Source organism: Schistocerca americana, chromosome 11 (genome assembly GCF_021461395.2).
Source record: "Schistocerca americana isolate TAMUIC-IGC-003095 chromosome 11, iqSchAmer2.1, whole genome shotgun sequence".
NCBI classification, from domain to species: Eukaryota; Metazoa; Arthropoda; class Insecta; order Orthoptera; family Acrididae; genus Schistocerca; species Schistocerca americana.
Genome location: NC_060129.1, coordinates 34,346,578 through 34,367,822, shown reverse-complemented (window position 1 = coordinate 34,367,822; position 21,245 = coordinate 34,346,578). Strand labels below are relative to the sequence as shown.

The 21,245-nt window shown below is 41.6% G+C and overlaps 1 protein-coding gene across 1 annotated transcript in view; it reads right to left on the bottom strand.

Moving 5' to 3' along the window:
- LOC124553837 (neprilysin-2-like) overlaps window positions 1-21,245 on the bottom strand; it is a 271,201-nt gene that overhangs the window by 28,515 nt on the left and 221,441 nt on the right. The window contains exon 11 of the mRNA XM_047127825.1: window positions 20,663-20,759. Within this exon, the coding sequence (XP_046983781.1) occupies window positions 20,663-20,759 (97 nt within the window). The remainder of the gene's footprint in view (window positions 1-20,662; window positions 20,760-21,245) is intronic.

Below are 21,245 nucleotides of genomic sequence, written 5' to 3'. Positions count from 1 at the left end.
GTGACGATCAGTTTGGCTTTAGGAAAAGTAAAGGGACGAGAGAGGCAATTCTGATGTTACGGCTAATAATGGAAGCAAGGCTAAAGAAAAATCAAGACACTTTCATAGGATTTGTCGACCTGGAAAAAGCGTTCGACAATATAAAATGGTGCAAGCTGTTCGAGATTCTGAAAAAAGTAGGGGTAAGCTACAGGGAGAGACGGGTCATATACAATATGTACAACAACCAAGAGGGAATAATAAGAGTGGACGATCAAGAACGAAGCGCTCGTATTAAGAAGGGTGTAAGACAAGGCTGTAGCCTTTCGCCCCTACTCTTCAATCTGTACATCGAGGAACCAATGATAGAAATAAAAGAAAGGTTCAGGAGTGGAATTAAAATACAAGGTGAAAGGATATCAATGATACGATTCGCTGATGACATAGCTATCCTGAGTGAAAGTGAAGAAGAATTAAATGATCTGCTGAACGGAATGAACAGTCTAATGAGTACACAGTATGGTTTGAGAGTAAATCGGAGAAAGACGAAGGTAATGAGAAGTAGTAGAAATGAGAACAGCGAGAAACTTAACATCAGGATTGATGGTCACGAAGTCAATGAAGTGAAGGAATTCTGCTACCTAGGCAGTAAAATAACCAATGACGGACGGAGCAAGGAGGACATCAAAAGCAGACTCGCTATGGCAAAAAAGGCATTTCTTCCCAAGAGAAGTCTACTAATATCAAATACTGGCCTTAATTTGAGGAAGAAATTTCTGAGGCTGTACGTCTGGAGTACAGCATTGTATGGTAGTGAAACATGGACTATGGGAAAACCGGAACAGAAGAGAATCGAAGCATTTGAGATGTGGTGCTATAGACGAATGTTGAAAATTAGGTGGACTGATAAGGTAAGGAATGAGGAGGTTTTACGCAGAATCGGAGAGGAAAGGAATATGTGGAAAACACTGATAAGGAGAAGGGACAGGATGATAGGACATTTGCTAAGACATGAGGAAATGACTTCCATGGTACTAGAGGGAGCTGTAGAGGGCAAAAACTGTCGAGGAAGACAGAGATTGGAATACGTGAAGCAAATAATTGAGGACGTAGGTTGCAAGTGCTACTCTGAGATGGAGAGGTTAACACAGGAAAGGAATTCGTGGCGGGCCGCATCAAACCAGTCAGTAGACTGATGACCAAAGAAAAAAAAAAGAAGGTCCCATTACACACACAAAATTTTACACGGAATTTACTGATCGCACGAGAGTATGAGAGTGTCTTTCTTTCCAGAAGTGCCAATAAACCGGCAGTTTCAAAAGTTAAGTTACTAACTGTTGCGTAACTTCATTGGCATTACATTTCACTGACGAATACTATCCTTACTAAGAAATGAATATTAACTGCGAGTAGATTAACTGATAACGAAACCCCATTTCGAGTTAAGGATGTCTGACGATTTTGATCCCCCACTGGAAGGTGGAAAACTGCAATAGATTTGTAAGAACTGAGAACTGTATGAGTAGAACTGCCCTGTCACACACTTGTCCCCAAATGGTTAGCAATTAAGTTTCACTTCAGATACCTGTATACACAGACCAAAAATTCACCAAATCCGTGTGGTGTGTTTTGTACAAGACAACGCCATCTGTCCTTTGCAAGACTACTAATTGGCAGCTACCATTCTCATATGGTTTTGTAACCACCCCACAATCAGTGCCACATGAAATGTAACGGAAACATCACATAATACATTTCTTAACTTAGTTTCAAAGTTTCCAATGGGAGACGATCATCCATGTCTTACACAGAGTAGTATATCCTGCACCTATCCTATGGCACTTTATCAACGCTCCAAACAGCTGCTTCTTTTAACGTTATTGATCAGAGCAGTTTAATAATGAACTGATGGGTGCATAACTCATTAATCTTGAACCAGATGTTCTGATGTTCAGATGTGAGTGAAATCTTATGGGACTTAACTGCTAAGGTCATCAGTCCTTAAACTTACACACTACTTAACCTAAATTATTCTAAGGACAAACACACATACCCATGCCCAAGGGAGGACTCGAACGTTCGCCGGGACCAGCTGCGCAGTCCATGACTGCATCGCCTTACACCACTCGGCTAATCCCGCGTGGCAAACTTGAACCCTGTTCCTTGAACCACGTTTGCCCAAATCGATCGAATAATTTTTTTTTTTGCTAATGATGAGACCTTTACAGATAATGCAGCTGCCTGATATAAATGTATTTATTACTTCTTCTTCTTCTTCTGCATGAATCCATTAACTTTGGCCCATGTAGGACATTTACTTAGAAGAGTGGTCTTTTGTATGAAGGTCTTCTTCCTATCTTCCTTGTACTTTTTCAGTTACTCGTCCTAATTCTGTTACCACCTGCACAGGCTTGCTAACTAATAAGTTTCACTGTGAAACACCGATGTTCCATATTACATTTACGTCTACACTAATCAGCCAGAGCATTATGCCCACCGATCAACTATCAATATAAATCCACCCAGGCGATATCAGTGTCATATGGCAAGGATTGACTGCTACTCACACACACATGTGATGCATTTATTATCAGTGAGCTTGCTGTCCGTGAATAGAATGGGGAAGGCATGCGATCTGTCTGAGTTTGACCAAGGCTAGGCATGAGTATTTTGGAAACTGCACGAGTTGTCGGGTGTTCGAGGAGTGCTGTGGTGGTGAAAGCGAGGTGAAACCACGTCCAGACATCCCGGGACTGGGCCGCCACTCCTCATTACAGATGTCGGACGTCGCAGGCTGGGCAGACTGGTAAAACAGGACAGGCGGCGAACTGTGGCGGAACTAACATCAGACTTTAATTCTGTGTAGAGTGCAAGTGTGTCTGAACACACAGTGTACCGAACATTCATAACAGTGGGCCTCCAGAGGCCATCAACCGTTCGTATGTAAATATTAACATCACGACATCGGCAACTACAACTGAAATGGGCACGTGACCATTCGCACTGGACGTTGGCACAGTGGCAGAGCACTGCACGGTGTAATCAACCCCTTCTTCATCATACCGATGGGAGGGCGCGAATCCGTCGTCTTCCAGGGGAACAGCTCCTTGTGACCTGCAATGCAGGATGGAGGCAATCTGGCGGCGGCACCATTATGCTCTGGGGAGCATTCACATGGGTCCAGAATGAGATTTTCACTCTGCAGCGGAGTGTGCGCCGATATGAAACTTCCTGGCAGACTAAAACTGTGTGCCGGACCGAGACTCGAACTCGGGACCTTTGCCTTTCGCCGGCAAGTGCTCTACCAACTGAACTACCCAAGCACGACTCACGCCCCGTCCTCACAGCTTTCCCTCTGCCAGTACCTCATCTCCTACCTTCTAAACTTTACAGAAGCTCACCTGTGAACCATGCAGAACTAGCACTCCTGAAAGAAAGGATACTGCGGAGACATGGCTTAGCCACAACCTGGGGAATGTTTCCAGAATGAGACTTTCACTCTGCAGCGGAGTGTGCGCTGATGTGAAACTTCCTGGCAGACTAAAGCTGTGTCCCGGAACGAGACTCGAACTCGGGACCTTTGCCTTTCACCGGCAAGTGATCTACCAACTGAGCTACCCAAGCACGACTCACGCCTCGTTCCCACAGATTTATTTCTGCCAGTACCTCGTCTCCTACCTTCCAGATCTCCTACCTTCCAAACTTTACAGAAGCTCTCCTGCGAACCATGCAGAACTAATGTGTGTGTGTCGTGCTTGGGTAGCTCAGTTGGTAGAGCACTTGCCCGCGAAAGGCAAAGGTCCCGAGTTTGAGTCTCGGTCCGACACACAATTTTAATCTGCCAGGAAGTTTCATTCACATGGGTATCCGTAGGTTCGGTGGAGCTCATGCAAGGCACTACGATGACCAAGTAGTATCGTACACTGGTTGCAGGCTATGTACACCCTTTCATGACGATCATGTTTACCGACGTCAATGGCATTTTTCAACAAGACAATGCGAATGTCACAAGGCCAGGAGTGTGAAGGAATGGTTATAGAAACACAATGGTGAGGTCCAGTTGTAGTGCTAGCCCCCAAAGTCGCCTGATATGAACCCAGTTGAACGCATCTGGGATGTGGTTGAACACGGCGTCAGAGCTCTTCGCCCGCCTCCCCGGAATCTACTGGAGTCAGGGGACTTGATTGTGCAGATGTGGTGCCCGCTCCCTCCAGCGACACACCAAGCCCTCACTGCTTCTATGCCACAACGCGTCACAGCTGTTATCTGTGTAGAGGTGGACATACGGGCTATTAGGTAGGTGATAATAATGTTCTGTCTGACGAGTGTACATCTAGATCATTACACTGCAGTTTAAAATTAAGTCCCTGGCAGAGGGTTCATTGAAGCTCCTTCAAGATATTTTTCTACTATTCCACTCTTGAACAGCATACTGGAGAAACAAACTCTTAAATCTTTCTGTGCGAGCTCTGATTCCTCCTTTCCTATTGTGATGATCACTTCTCTGTGTGTGTGGGTGCCAACAAAATATTTTCACATATCGAGCAGAGAGTTGGTGATCGGAATTTTATGAGAAGATCCTGCTCCAATGATAAACACCTTTGTTTTAATGATTGCCTCCCCAGTTCGCGTATCATGTTCATGGCACTTCCTCCCCTATTTCGCGACCTACTCTTCTTCGAATTTTTTCAATGTCCTCCGTCAAACCTATCTGATGCGGATCCCACAACAGACAGTAATACTCCAGAAGAGGGCGGACAAGCATAAAGCAAGCAATCTCTTTAATATACCTTTTACATTTAGTATGTGTTCTGCCAATTTAATCAGAAGTTGGTTGCGAGGAACGGTGTCAAAGCCTTCAGGAAATCTAAAAGTATGGAATCAGTTTAACATTCCCTATCGACAACACTTATTACTTTGTGAGAATAAAGGTCTGGTTGTGTTTCAAAAGAGCGATATTTTCCAAATCTGCGCTGGCTATTTGTCAGTAAATCGTTTTATTCGAGGTGATTCATAATGTTTTAACACAGTATATGTTCCAAAATTGTACTGCAAATCGACGTTAGTGATATAGGTCTGTAATTCAGCGGATTATTCCTATTTCCTTCTTTGGGTACTGGTGTGACCTGTGCAATTTTCCGGTCTTTAAGTATGGGTCTTCCGACGAGCGAGCAGTTACACATGTTTGCTAAGTATGGAGCGATAATAATATCAGCATGCCTCGAAAGGAACCTGACTGGCATACAATCTGGACAAAAGGCCTTGCTTTTGTTGAGTGATTTATGCTGCCTTATTACACTGAGAATATTTACTTCTAAGACGATTAATATTGACACACCGGTTTTCCTTAAAAACATTACTCATACATTTGTTTTAAACAACTGAATTTGATATTTGTAATGGTGTTTGCATGTCTGAAACATACTGCAAACAATCACCATAACTATAGCCAAGTCTCAGGGTAGAAAAAAATGTATCTTTGTATATATAATTATTCTATGAGATATTAATTTTTATCAGCATGTACAGGTATTTCAAATTTTAAGATTTGAAAGAAACACCAGAATAATGTGCAAAATCTTCGTTATTATAGTGCAAATCGTATTTAGGTTACGTCTGTAGCATGAAACAGAAGGTGTAAGCGATTATTTGTAGTACTTATTTCTTGACACATTTGTTTCATCATTACACTATATTTATGAAATGTGCGCGGTGGGAATCGGCATGTACAAATAACAACAAAGTAATATGGTAAGTACCTGACGATTGGGGCTTCAGGGAGTTGTTTCTTCTAAAGTATAGAATTGTGAGCAAAAGCACATGTTTTTCCTTTACATTTTAAGAATGTGAAGTAGTCATGGCTCTAACGGTAACTTTTGCTGTGGTCTTCAGTCTAGAGAGTGGTTTGATGAAGCTCTCCATGCTACTCTGTCCTGCGCAAGGTTCTTCATCTCCCAGTACCTGCTGCAACCTACATCCTTCTGAATCTGTTTAGTGTATTCACCTGTTGGTCTCCCTCTACGATTTTTAACCTCCACGCTGCCCTCCAATACTAAACTGGTGATCCCTTCATGCCTCAGAATATACCCTATCAACCGATTTCTCCTTCTAGTCAAGATGTGCCATAAATTTGTCTTCTCTCCAATTCTATTCAATACTTTCTCATTAGTTATGTAATCTATCCATCCAATCTTCAGCATTCTTCTGCAGCACTACATTTCGAAAGCTTCTATTCGCTTCCAGTCCAAACTATTTATCGTCCACATTTCACTTCCATACATGGCTACACTCCGTACGAATACTTTCAGAAACGATTTCCTGACACATAAATCTATACTCGATGTTAACAAACTTCTCTTCTTCAGAACCGCTTTCGTTGCAATTGTTAGTCTATATTTTATATCCTCTCCATCAGTTATTTTGTTTCCCAAATAGCAAAAGTCCTTTACTACTTTAAGTGTCTCATTTCCTAATCTAATTACCGCAGCACCACCAATCTTAATTCAACTACATTCCATTATCCTCGTTTTGCTCTTGTTGATGTTCATCTTATATCCTCCTTTCAAGACACTTTCCATTCCGTTCAACTGCTCTTCCAAGTCCTTAGCTGTCTCTGACAATTACAATGTCATCAGCGAACCTGAACGTTTTTCTTTCTTCTCCATGGATTTTAATTCCTACTCCCAATTTTTCTTTTGTTTTCTTTAATGCTTGCTCAATATACGGATTGAATAACATCGGGGAAAGGTTACAACCCTGTCTCACTCCCTTCCCAACCACTGCTTCCCTTTCATGACCCTCGACTCTTATAGCTGCCATCTGGTTTCTGTACCAATTGTAAATAGCCTTTCGCTTCCTGTATTTTACCCCTGCCACCTTCAGAATGTGAAAAAGAATATTCCGGTCAACATTGTCAAATGCTTTCTCCAAGTCCACAAACGCTAGATACGTATGGTTGCCTTTCCTTAATATATTTTCTAAGATAAGTCGTAGGGTCAGTATTGCTTCACGTGTTCCAACATTTCTACGGAATCCAAACTGATCTTCCCCGAGGTCGGCTTCTACCAGTTTTTCCATTCGTCTGTAAAGAATTCGTGTTAGTATTTTGCAACAGTGGCTTATTAGACTGATAGTTCGGTAATTTTCACATCTGTCAACACCTGATTTCTTTGGGATTGGAATTATTATATTCTTCTTGAAGTCTAAGGGTATTTCGTCTGTGTCATACAGCTTGCTCACTAGATGGTAAAGTTTTGTTAGGCCTGGCTCTCCCAAGGCTGTCAGTAGTTCCAATGGAATGTTGTCCACTCCTGGGGACTTGTTTCGACTTAGGTCTTTCAATGTTCTGTCAAACTCTTCACACAGTATCCTATCTCCTATTTCATCTTCATCTACATTCTCTTCGTTTCTGTAATATTGCCCTCAAGAATATCACCCTTGTATAGACCCTCTATGTACCCCTACCACTTTTCTGCTTTCCCTTCTTTGCTTAGAACTGGGTTTCCATCTGAGCTCTTGATATTCATGCAAGTGGTTCTCTTTTCTCCGAAGGTCTCTTTAATTTTCCTGTAAGCAATATATATCTTACCCCAAGTGATATGCGCCTCTACATCCTTTCATTTGTTCTCTAGCCATCATGCTTAGCCATTTTGCGCTTCCTGTCGATCTCATTTTTGAAACGTTTGTATTCCCTTTTGCCTGCTTCATTTACTGCATTTTTATATTTTCTCCTTTCATCAATTAAATTCAATATTTCTTCTGTTACCCAAGGATTTCTATTAGCCCTCTTCTTTTTACCTACTTGATCGTCTGCTGCCTTCACTACTTCATCCCTCAGAGCTACCCATTCTTCTTCTACTGTATTTCTCTCCCTAATTCCTGTCAATTGTTCCCTTATGCTCTCCCTGAAACTCTCTACAACCTCTGGTTCTTTCAGTTTATCTAGGTCCCATCTCCTCAAATTCCCACCTTTTTTGAAGTTTCTTCAGTTTTAATCTACAGTTCATAACCAACAGCTTGTGGTCAGTGTCCACATCTGCCCATGGAAATGTCTTACAATTTAAAACCTGGTTCCTAAATCTCTGTCTTACCATTATGATTAAGTTATGCTCTGTGCAAAATTCTACCAGGCGGCTTCCTCTTTCATTCCTTACACCCATTCCATATTCACCTACTACGTTTCGTTCTCTTCCTTTTCCTACTATCGAGTTCCAGTCACCCATGACTATTAAATTTTCCTCTCCCTTCAGTATCTGAATAATTTCTTTTATCTCATTATACATTTCATCAATCCCTTCGTTATCTGTGGAGCTAGTTGGCATATAAACTTGTACTACGGTGGTAGGCGTGGGCTTCGTATCTATCTTGGTCACAATAGTGCATTCACTATGCTGTTTATAGTAGCTTACCCACATTCATATTTTCCTATTCATTATTAAACCTACTCGTGCATTACCCCTATTTGATTCTGTATTTATAAAAGTGTATTCACCTGACCAGAAGTCTTGTTCCTCCTGCCACCGAACTTCACTAATTCCCACTATATCTAACTTTAACCCATCCATTTCCCTTTTTAAATTTTCTAACCCACCTGCCCGGTTAAGGGATCTGACATTCCATGCTCCGATCCGTAGAACGCCAGTTTTCTTTCTCCTGATAACAATGTTCTCCTGAGTAGTGCCGCCTGGAGATCCGAATGGAGAACTATTTTACCTCCGGAATATTTTACCCAAGAGGACGCCATCATTATTTAACCATACAGTAAAAGCTGAATGCCCTTGAGAAAAATTGCAGCTGTAGTTTCCCCTTGCTTTCAGCCGTTTGCAGTATCAGCACAGCAAGGCCGTTTTGGTTAGTGTTACAAGGTCAGGTCAGTCCATCATCCAGACTGTTGCCCCTGCAACTACTGAGAAGGCCACTGCCCCTCTTCTAACTATAATGGGAAAAATTAACTTAAAAACATCTTTCCAGACAAGATATTTAGATTTGAATACACTCGCCTTTTGAATAAAGGAGAAATGTGACTGGCACACAAATTGACCTCTCAGTAGACATTGTGTTCTTACTGGGAAGAAAAATGTGGCGAAGACCGGGATGAAGACAACATCACGCCATGAATCTGGTCTCCTGAGACATATGTCACAGGGAACTGCATAGAACAATGGCAGAGTGGAAATATACAAGAGCTAGAATTGCACCTCAAAGCTGACAACTGAGCCACTTTTTGAAACACTGGAGGTGAAAGAATATCAGCATTGAGTAGAATAAAGAAAACAAATTAACTGTCACGCATTGAGCAGACGTAAAATATAGCGAAAACACGATAAAATATTGAATGTGAGTTAATAATAAAAATATCATAATGCAACATGAAAGAAATATTAAAAACATATTTGTTAGTTATAACTATAACTAGTAACAAAGACAGTAGTTGTAGTAGTAAAAAGTATTGCAAACGACTACAAGTTTTTTCTCTGCACAAAGTTTGTGACAACTTTACTTTATGTTGGAGAAGTGCAGACATACACAGTACTTTACTATTCACATTAAACACTTCAAGAGTTTTCTAAGTGGGTTTATAATCTCCTATGTAGAAATTTATGGTGGGTAATGATCCAATTCAGTTTCACGAAGAAAGATATTCATTCATCATCTTCTTAACAAAGTAACTGGATCGCTTTTCTTTTCTTTGTGTGATTGGTTTGGATTACTCCCTGCCACGAGATCCTACGTAGTATATGATCTACTAACACTGCTGCAAAACGTCTCTGAAACTGTGTATTGAAAAGATTTTATGAAATGTGTCACCTACGCCGACAGATATTTCTAGTATCCCAGTATCACTAGTCAACGATCATGGATGTTTACAAAAGACCATACAGGAAAAGGTGACCATTTCGCTTTCTGCCCTCTGCTTGTGACTGTTTCATTATGGAGATTTTGGAGCAACTGCAGTTTAATATAAATAGAAAAATTTATTGTTCTTTAGAGATAATGAATAGACGAATATGGCCCTGCAACGCTGATTACGATTTGTAACAAAATTTTTCATCAATGAAAATATGAAATCACAGATTCTGTTTAGTCACCCAATGTCAGTGTGGTAAAGCATTACGTACCTACTACATTAAGTATTTACGAAAGAAATGAAGCATCAGAATTAAAGTATGCATTGACTTACTCAGAAGAACCATGAACCCGTACACATTACACTATGAATAAATACTGTTACTGTGTGACAGACTCAAACACTTCCATCTACGAGTTTGTTCGCGTGGCCATCGTTAGCAGCAAGAAGAGAAATAACTGTTTTGTGAACAAAAACAGCCTTTTCTTGCTGCACTGTACTTTATTTCTCTCAGGCGCGTTTCGTCTTTTTCACTTAAAGGCATCATCAGTGGGATCTAGATTGATACACTTGTAGATTATGAAACATATAAAAATAGAGTGAACTGCTTTATACTGTACAAATAACACGTATCAAAACAAGTTTGTATTATTCTAGATCCCACTGGTGATGCCTCAAAGTGAAAAAGGCGAAACGTGTCTGGGAGAAATAAAAAAATACAGCGAAGCAAGAAAAGGTGCATTTTATTTAGAAAATAAATACCTCCATGTGCTTCCTCATGAGACTACTCTGCAATTCGCAATTAAGTCCCCTGCAGTTGGTTCATCTAACCACCTTCGATCTATTTCGCTTCCATTCCATTCTTGAGGAGCACAAAGGATAAAACCAACATTTAAATCATTCCGTGTGAGCTCTAATTTCGCTTATTTTATTATGAAGGTCATTTCTCTCTATGTAGATGGGCGACCAGAAAATATATCCCCATTTCTAGGAGAAAGTGGGTGGTCTCGCCGCAATGAAAGGCGCCTTTGTTTCAATGAGTGCGAGCCAAAACCCTTGTATCATATACGTGACACTGTCTCTCTTATTTCGCGATAATACAAAACAGGTTGCTCTTATTTAAAATTTCTAATGTCTTCTATCAATCATACCTCATACCCCACAAAAATATGTAAGTATGGTCACTAGACGTACTGAATTTTCTAATTATTCTGTCGATAAAATGCAGTGTTTGGTTCACTTTCCCAAAAACGTTATCCATGTTATCGTTCCTTATCATGTAAACAAAATTTATTGGTCTTCTTTTAGTACTTGTTTGGGTGACCTCACACGTTATATTATTTGACATCTGCTGCCTCTTTTCGCACCATACAGATATCTTGTCTAAATCATTTTGCAATTGGTTTTGATCTTACGATGAATTTATGCGACAGTAAATGACAGTCTAGGCGTAGCGCCTTGGTCTAGTAATCAAAACATCCTGAGTCCCAGGTAGGATCATAGCCGCTATTTGAACTTAGAATGAAAATGGCAGCCGAAGACTCCCAGCATAAGAAGTCACATCTTGCCCTTGGGTAGGGAAACTGCCCCTAAAAGGCGGAAGAATCAGGAATTATCAACGGCATGAAGATGAAGAAGGCAGTGGAAACCACTGCGTGAAAGACACGTAATGTGCATCCACAAGACTTGAGAGGTCTGTAATTGTAACAGTGTGACGATGGTCTATCCATATGCAAAAGATTCCGGATTAGTCACCCCTTTGGATCTCTGAAGAGGATTACCGAAGACATGGTGACCATGGGGAAATGACTGAACAACCAGTAACTGGGTAACTTTCTACGAGCCATAATATGGAACGTCAGAAGATTGAATGTCAGAGGGGAGCTAGAAAATCCGAAAAGGGAAATTCCAAGGCTCAGTCCAGGTATTGTGGGTTTCAGTGAAGGGCAACAAAAGGAAGAAAAGGATTTGCGGTCATATGAGTACAGTATAATATCAACAGCAGCAGAAAGTAGTCTAATGGGGGCTTCGTTATGAATAGGAAGGTAGGACAGAGAGAGACTGTGAATAGTTCACTGACAGGGTTGTTCTCATCAGCATCGATAGCAATCCAACACTGACAACAATAGCTCAGGTATACATGCCACTATCATAAACAGAAGATGAAGAGATACATAACCTGTATGAGGATATTAAATGGGTAATTCAGTACGTAAGGGAAGATAAAAATCTAATGGTCATGGGAGACTGAAATCCAGTTGTAAGCCCAGAAGCGAGGGAAAGAGTTACGGTAAAATATGGGCTTGCAGTAGGAATGAGTGAGGAGAAGGATTAATTTAATTCTGCAACAAATAGCTAGTAATAGCGAATTATCTGTTCAAGAATCACAAGAGGATGAGATATACTTGGAAAAGACCAGGAATATTGGAAGACTTGAGTTAGCTTGGATGATGATCAAGCAGACATTTCCAAATCAGATACTGGATTGTAAGGAGCAGATATAGACTCAGATTACAATTTAGTACTGATTAAAAGTAGGCTAAAGTGTGAGTAGTCTAAAGTTTAAAACAGACTAGTAAGAAAGAATCAGTAAGCAAAGAGAGGTACTGAAGTACTAAAGAGTGAGGAGACACGCTGGAACTTCTCTGAGGCGACAATAAACAGCCCTGTAGGCATTTTAGTTGAAGAGGAATGGACATTTCTAAAAAGGGCAATCACACAAGTTCAAAAGAAAAAAAACGTGGATAGAAGGAAGGTCACTGTGAAGAAACCATGGGTAACGGAAGAAATACCTCAGTTCATCGTTGAAAGAAGGAGTAACAAAAACGTTCAGCGAAATTCAGAAATATAGAAATAGAACTCATGTACGAAGTGCAGGGAAGATAAGACGAAATGGCCACATGGAAAATATGAAGAGATCGAAAAATATATGATTGTCGGAAGGCCTGACTGAGGATACAGAAAAATCAACACAGCTTAAGGTGATAAAAGCAAGAACGGTAATACTAAGGGCGCAATGACAACTACACTTTTAAATGCAGAGTAAAGAACGGATAGGAGGAAAGAGTACGCTGAAAGCCTCTATGAGGGGGAAGACTTGTCTGATGACGTCATAGAAGACGAAACAGGAGTCGATAGGGAAGAGGAAGGTGTTCAAGCATTAGAATCAGATTCTAAAAGTTCTTTTTAGGACTTAAGAGCAAATAACGCAGAAGAAATAGATAATTCTCGATCGGAATTTCTAAAATCATCGGGTGAAATGGCATCAAAACGACTATTTACGTTGGTGTGCTGAGACTGGCGATATACCATCAGACATTCGAAAAACATCATCCACACAACTGCGAGGATAGCAAGGGCCGACAGGTGCGAGAATTATCGAACAGTTAACTTGACAGCTCATGCATCCCAGTTACCGACAAGATGAAGGGAAAATGAAAATGAGAATCTGTTAGATGATGATCAACTCGCAGCAGAGAGTCAGTTCTGACATTACGGCTGATAACGGAAGAAAAACTGAAAAAAATCAAATTCATAGGATTTGTCGATCTGGAAGAAGCGTCCTACAATATGAAACGGTGTAACATATACGAAATGTGGAGAGAAAGAGGGGTAAGCTATAGGGAAAGTCCATATGCACAAGAACCAAGAGGGACCAATAGGACTGGAAGGCTGATACTCGCACAAGCAATTCATGGAATTTATTTTGAAAAGACAAATTAGACACCATAGATTTTGGGGGGGGGGGGGGGGTAGCGGAGTGTTCATTGTAGTTGACAAAAAGGTTATTGAGGTCGAATCTGAATGTGACAGTGTAGTTACCTGGTGACCTAACCGAAATCTAGTGAATTATTGGATGTTTTTACCAACCACCTGATTCCGCTGTGACAGTTCTAGGATAATTCACAGAAAGTCGACGGTCAGTAGCGCGAAAATACCCAGATCATGCAATGATAGTTGGAGGGGACTTTAGCCAACCGAGTATAGAGTGGGACGTCTGCGGATTCACTGCACAGGGTTACAGGAAGACATACGTGCAAAAGTGCTTTTGAACACGTTTTCCGAAAACTGTCTTGAGCAACTAGTTTGACAGCCCACACACAATGGAGATATCTTAGACCTTGGTAGCCACAAAGAGACCTGACCGTAGACGGTGTCAGTACAGTGATCATGACCTCGTTATAGCAACTACCGTTACTAAGGTTAATAAGTCAACCGAGAAGGCTACGGGAGAGTATTTCTGCTAGACAGAGCGGACAAGAGGTCGCTAACGTCCCACTTAGGGAAAGAGCTGACATCATTTATTTCCAGTTTGAGTAGACGAAGAGGATTTAAAAGCAAAGTTTAGGCGGATTGTAAATCGTGTTCTGGAGAAATATGTGCCTAGTTAGTGGATTAAAGATGGAAAAGACCTCTGTGGTCTGACAACGAAATTCAGGAAATTCTGAAAGAGTACTTGCACACTAGATTCGAAAGAGAACACACAAATGACGACAGGTAAGAGTTAGCAGAAATTAGTGCGTCCATATAAGCAATGCGCGAAGTATGCAACAACTATCAGCTTCATGTCGTAGCAAACGATCTTGCCGAGAACTTGAGAAAATTGTGGCTCTATGTGAAGTTGCTAAGCTGTCCTGATGCATCCTTGCTGTCTCTCGTTCACGAGTCTTCTGTGGCAGTTGAAGACAGCTAAGGGAATTCCGAAGTTTTAAACATCGAGTTTAAGAAGCCATTCACGCAGGAGAATCGTAAATCATACCGTCGGTTGACCATCGGACTGCCGTACGAAGGACATAGCAATTCGCATCCCTGCCGCAGAGAAACAACTGAAACAGTTGAAGGCAAATAAGTTGCCAGGTCCGGATGGAATACCACTTCGGTTATACCGTGAGTTCTCTACGGCAATGGCAAGTCATCGCCACGGCAAAGTCCCAAGCGACTAGTGAAAAGCGGACGTTACTCCTGTATACAAGACAGCTTAAGGAACGGATCAGTAAAATTACAGACCACTGTCCCTAACGTTAGTCTGCTGCACAATTCTTGAATATATTCTTAGTACGAAAATAATAAATTTTATTGAGATGGGAAAGCTTCTCTCCACGAATCAATACGGTTTCAGAAAGCATCACTCGTGCAAAGCTCACTTTGCCCTTTTCTCGCATGAGGTCCTGAAAACCACTGAAGAGCAAGAGGGAAATTCCATGTTTCTAGGATACAAGATGACTTACGCAAAATTTCTAGTTGGTGCGATGAATGGAAGCTAACTCTAAACGTAGGAAAATGTAAGTTAGTGTGGATGAGTACAAAAAACAATCCCTTGATGTTCGGATACAGCATTAGTAGTGTCACGCTTGACACAGTCACACAGTCACATCTATTAAATATCTAGGCGCAACGTTGCTAAGCGATGTGAGGTGGAACAAGCTAGTAAGGATTGTAGTATGAAAGACAAATGCTCGACTTATTTTTTTGGGAGAATTTTAGGAAAACGTGGTTAATCTGTAAAATAACTGGCATATAGAACAAGAGTGCGAGCCATTCTTCAGTACTCGCAGAGCATTCAGGATCCGCACCACATTGGCTTAAAGGAAGAACTCGAAGCAATTCACAGGCGGGCTGCTAGACTTTTAACAGTTAAGTCCGAACAACATGCAAGTATTATGGAAATGCTTCGGGAACTCAAATGAGATCCTTGGAGGGAAGGAGACGTTCTTTCCCAGGAACACTACTGAGAAAATTTAAAGGAGTGGCACTGATAAAATTTAGACGACCGGCATTTGAAACTCACTGCAGACCGATCCCACTGCTACTAACGTACATTCCGCATAAGGACCAGGAAGATTTAAGAGATTAGAGCCAGCATGGAGGCGCACAGACAGTCGTTTTTCCCTCGCTCTGTTTGCGATTTTTTGAAACAGCAAAGGAAGTGACTAATAGTGCTACAGGATACCCTCCATCACGCACTGTACGACTGCATGCGGACTATGTATGTAGATGTAGAAAATGTGTGTAAGTGAGGGATGTAGTCTTTCGCCTCTACAGTTCAATCTATGTATCGAAGGAACAACTACGGAAATAAAAGTGAGACTCAAGGGTTGAATTAAAATTAAAAGTGAAACGATATCAATGATAACATTCGCTGACAACATTGCTGTCCTGAGTGGAAATGAAGAAGAATCACAGGATGTGCTGAATGGAATGAACAGTCTAACTAGTACAGGATATGGACTGAGAGTAAACCGAAGAAAGGTGAAGGTCATGAGTATTAACATAAATGAGAACAGTGAGAAACTTAACATTAGAATTGTCGATTGCGAAGTAAATGAAGTTAAGGATTTCTGGTACCTAGGCAGCAAAATGAACAATGATTGACAGAGGACATAAAAAGCTGACTATCACTGACAGAAAGGGCATTCATGGGCAAGATAGGTCCACTAATATCAAACACAGATCTTAATTTGAGAAAGTAATTTCTGAGAATGCACGTTCAAATTACAGCATTGTATGATAGTGAAAGATCGGTAGTGAAACATTGGCTGTGGAAAAACCGGAACAGAAAAGAACAAAAGCATTTGAGGTGTCGAAAATTAGGTAGATTCACAGGGTAATGAATGGGGAGGTTCTCCGCAGAATGGGTGGAATATATGCAAAACACCGACAGGAGGACGGGAGAAGATGATGGGACATCTGGTACTAGAGGGAGATTCAGAGGGTAAACACTTGGAAAACATGCAGCAAATGATTGAAAACTTAGGTTGCAAGTGCTACTCTGGGATGAAGAGCTTGGCACAAGAGATCAATTCGAGGCGAGCCGCATCAAATCAGTCAGAAGAATGATGTCTAAAAAATGGCTGCTTTGTTTGTCTCCTAATCCTTATATATGGATCAGAATCTGCAGATGGCGTATAGCACTGTCTTGGGAACACCAGATACGACTTCAGTTTTACACGACACCATTCCATCAGTTACTGTGAACTGTGAGCTGTCTCATAGGAAATGACGAATCCAGCCATATAACTGAGATGGTAGTTTATAGGCATGCAATCTGATTAGATGTCCCTTCTGCGGAATGGTTTGAAAAGCCTTCTGGAAATGCAGAACTATGGAATAAACTTGAGATCTTGAGTCGATAGCACTCATTACGTCATGCTAATAAAGAGGTAGTTGTCTAGGACAAGAACGATCTTTTCTGCATTAATACTATTTGTCAAGTCATCGTTTTCTCTGATGTAATTCATAATGTTCGAATAGAGTATACGTTCCAAAATCCTACTGAAAATAGATGTCAGTGATATGAGTCTATAATTCAGCGGATTACTCCTACATGCTTTCTTCAGTACTGGTGTGACCTGGGCCACTTTCCAGTTTTTAGGGACAGTTCTTTGACTGAGTGAGCAGTTGTACATGATTGTTAAGTATGAGTTTTTGTAATTTGAAAGGAACCTAACTGACATCGTATCTGGACTAGAAGGCTTCTCTCTATTAAGTGACAAGCTGAGTAGCTGACATTGCTCCAGTATGAATTTATACCACACTTCAACCATCTCCTGCTTGCCCCTTTCTCTGTCCAGCTCCTCCTCTCCGCTCTTCCTGTTCATCTCCTACACCCTCTCTTTCTGTCCATGCCCTCCTGCCGCTCTCTCTGCCAATCTCCTACCCCATTTCTCTGTCCATCTCCTCTTATCTCCTCTACCTGTTCATCTGCTCCCTTCCCAGTTTCTGTCCACGTCGTCCTGCCCCTCTTTCTGTCCATCTCCTACTTCCCAATTTCTCTGTCCATCTCCTCCTCTCCTCTCTTTATCTCCTACACCCCCTTTTCTGTCCATGTTCTCATGCCACTCTTTCTGTCCATCTCCTACGTCCCCCTTTCTCTGTCCATCTCCGCCTATCCTCTCTTTATCTCCTACACCCCCACTTTCTGTCCATGCCCTTCTGCCCTCTCTCTGCCCATCTCCTGTATTCCACTCTCTCTGTTCATCTCCTACACCTCCACTTTCTGTCCATGTCCTGCCTTTCTCTCTCTCTCTATCTGCTCATCCCCCTGTCTGTATCCATCTCCTCCAGCCCTTCTGTTCAACTGATCCTTACCCCTATGTCCATCACCTACTCCCCCTCTAATTCATCTCCTCTTCCTCCATCACACTGTCCATCTCCTCCTCTCATCTTTCTCCTTTCATCTCATCCTCTCCCCTTCTTAGCCCATATTGTAATCTTTGTTTTATGTCAATTTCTCCTCTGTCTTTCCATCTCCTTTTCCCCCTATCTGTGTCCATCTCCTCTTTCCCTCTCTTTGTTTGTCCCTCTCTTCCTCACCCTTCTCTTTCGATGTTATCATCCCCATACCAATAGGAGGTTGTTGTTTACTAGCTCCACAGTAATCCTTTCCAGATAATGATATGTGCATCAAGTTTGCTTCAAACTGATGCAAGGACTTAGAAGCTTTTTATCCTTGGTGTAGCCTGCATATGTGCATGTCACACATATTTTTACGCATGTTTAAATGGTATATTTAGTGACATTCACCCTGCAGTTTCGTTCTCATGCAGATCAGTGCTTATGACGTCATATTTCCTAACTATGTATTGTACAACGATATAAGTGTACATATACGCATACATACTTATGTACATACATGTATACATACACTGTTATAATATGTATGAAAGCCAGCTGCTTCGCTGCAATTTTCTCGTGTATCAGCTATTCTCGATTCAAATTATGGAATATTCACTTTGTCAGTGAAAGAGTTAATAATCAAGTTTGGTAAACCCACTTTCGTGCACTAAATACAGGTCGGTGTTAACTACTCTAACATACCAGACATTATCACACAAATGTGTAGTGTGTGTCGGCGCTCCACCTGCAATAATACCAGAATTTAAGCTGTCGCAGCCTCCCCTATCTGTTAACACGACTGTGCTGCCACCCTTTGGAGTTCTACAATTTTTTATGCGTGGTAGAATGCACAAAATAAGCTACATTGCGAGAACATGGCGCCTAAGAAACATCTATGATTGGCTGGCAGCCGGCCCCAATCAATTGACATTCTGAAGTGTCAGTCACATCCCCCATGTATACTCCATGCCCATGACACCCTTTGCATACATCATAAACAGTTATCACTACACATTTCCAGGTCAGTTGAAAGAGAGTAGTGCAAACATATATATCTGCTTGGGATATATCGGTAACAATTACAGAGAATGTGAAAGATATTTTAAAGTTTCGATCATTGCCCATGTACAGTGAATCAGAAACCCACATAAGTGTGGTGTGGCACAAGTGAAAAATTTGTTGTTGTAAGTAAATATGGTGGGTCATTAACACAAGGAATTCTGTGTATTAAGAGTTTTTTCAACTGTCGATATGGTGACACAGTGTAGAGAAGATTTTGTCAGCACCTCCAAACGCCAACAGCATTCGCAGGAAAACTCGGCAATTTCAAGAAACAAGATGTTTGAGCAAAGCAAAAAGAACTAGACAGTCATATGTATCAGCAAAAACCTTGGGAGGATTCGCCTTTCGTTCTAACCCAGTCCATGAAAATGATGCATGGAGCCAGTAGGGAGAAAGAAATGCAACATCAAGTACTTGGCGTATCCGTAAAACGAAGCTTAAAATGAATCTTTACATAATTAAAATAGGAGTTCAACGCTATTTCAGATGTACAACGATGGAGCTATGGCGAAAGAAAATCTTTTTGCACATCTACGTTTTAGTGATGCAGTCTTCCACAGAATCAAAAGGTTAACCTCTACAAGATTCGAATATGGGGTGCAGAAGAGCCTTCATGCATGACTGAACATCAGTAGTGGGTGTCTATTAGTCGTGAAACATACAAAGGATTCGCCCCCTCCACTTATCCTTCCCCACCAGATCAAGGTCATCCCAGCCCTTTTCCACCCCAAGGTCAGTTCTGGGACAATCACAGAATTTTCTCCATCTCATCCTCTACCAAGGGCCATTCTTATGACATCGCAGTGAAAGATGGCTCATTTGTCCTAAGCTAAGATGTCGGGAAATCCAAAAAAGTCCTAACTGGGCACTGTGCTTTATTATTATAAACAGTCACAGCCGCCAAGCAGGCATGTGTGTAATATTTTAAACATGAAGCAGGAAAGTTTTTTATTTATTGCTGTAGCAAGGACGTTTTATTCAAACAATTTTGTATTTCAGAATGAGATTTTTATTCTGCAGCGGAGTGTGTGCAGATACGAAACTTCCTGGCAGATTAAAACTGTGTGCCGGACTGAGACTCGAGTTGGGGACCTTTGCCTTTCGCGGGCAAGTGCTCTACCAACTGAGCTACCCAAACACGACTCACGCCCCCTCCTCACAGCGTTACTTCTGCCAGTACCTCGTCTCCTACCTTCCAAACTTTACAGAAGCTCTCCTGCGAACCTTGCAGAACTAACACTCCTGAAAGAAATGATATTGTGGAGACAAGGCCTAGCCACAGCCAGGGGGATGTTTCCAGAATGAGATTTTCACTCTGCAGCGGAGTGTGTGCTGATATGAAACCTTAGAAGACGAGGTACTGGGAGCAGTAAAGCTGTGAGGACGGGGTGTGAGTCGTGCTTGGGTAGCTCAGTTGGTAGAGCACTTGCCCACGAAAGGCAAAGGTCCCAAGGTCGAGTCTCGGTCTGGCACACAGTTTTAATCTGCCAGGAAGTTTAATTTTGTATATAAACATCGTTATGCCGAAAGATAATTGTCAGCTGGTACAGAGAGATCAGAATAAAACAAGCATTGCTGAACAAACAAGATGTGTAGACAATACTGAGGTTCCACTTACAGGCAATGCATATGTTTACATATTGATTTGTCATGACTTACCTTCTCATAGAAGTGGTCCAGCTTGCTGTCATCCAGCAACTCATCAGGATAGGCGATGTGGGCGACCATGGACTTGGTCTTCTTTAGCACCTTCTTCCTAAACATTGAATCACACCACATTATATTACACACTGATCAGCAAGAACAGTATGACCACCGACCTACTATCAATATAAATCCAGCAGTGTCAACTGGCGAGGAATGACTGCTAGTCAGACACACACATGGTGCATGTAGTATCAGTGAGTGTGCTGTACGTGTGTAGAATGGGAAAGGTGCACGATCTATCTGAGTGTGACCAAGGGTAGACTGTGATGGCCCAGAGGCTCGAGATCAGCATTTCGGAAACTACATTACTTGTATGGAGTTCGAGAAATGGTGTGGTGAGCGTCTTCCACAGATGGCGAAACCAAGGTGAAGCCATTTCGCAGACACGTCTCATTACAGACGTTGGACATCGTAGGAACTGTGTAGGGGAACTGTGGCAGAAATAACCATCAGTCTTAGATGCTCGGAAAAGCACAAGTGCGCCTGAACACAGAGTGCGCCCAGCAGCCGACGACTCCAGCACGTTTAAATTTGA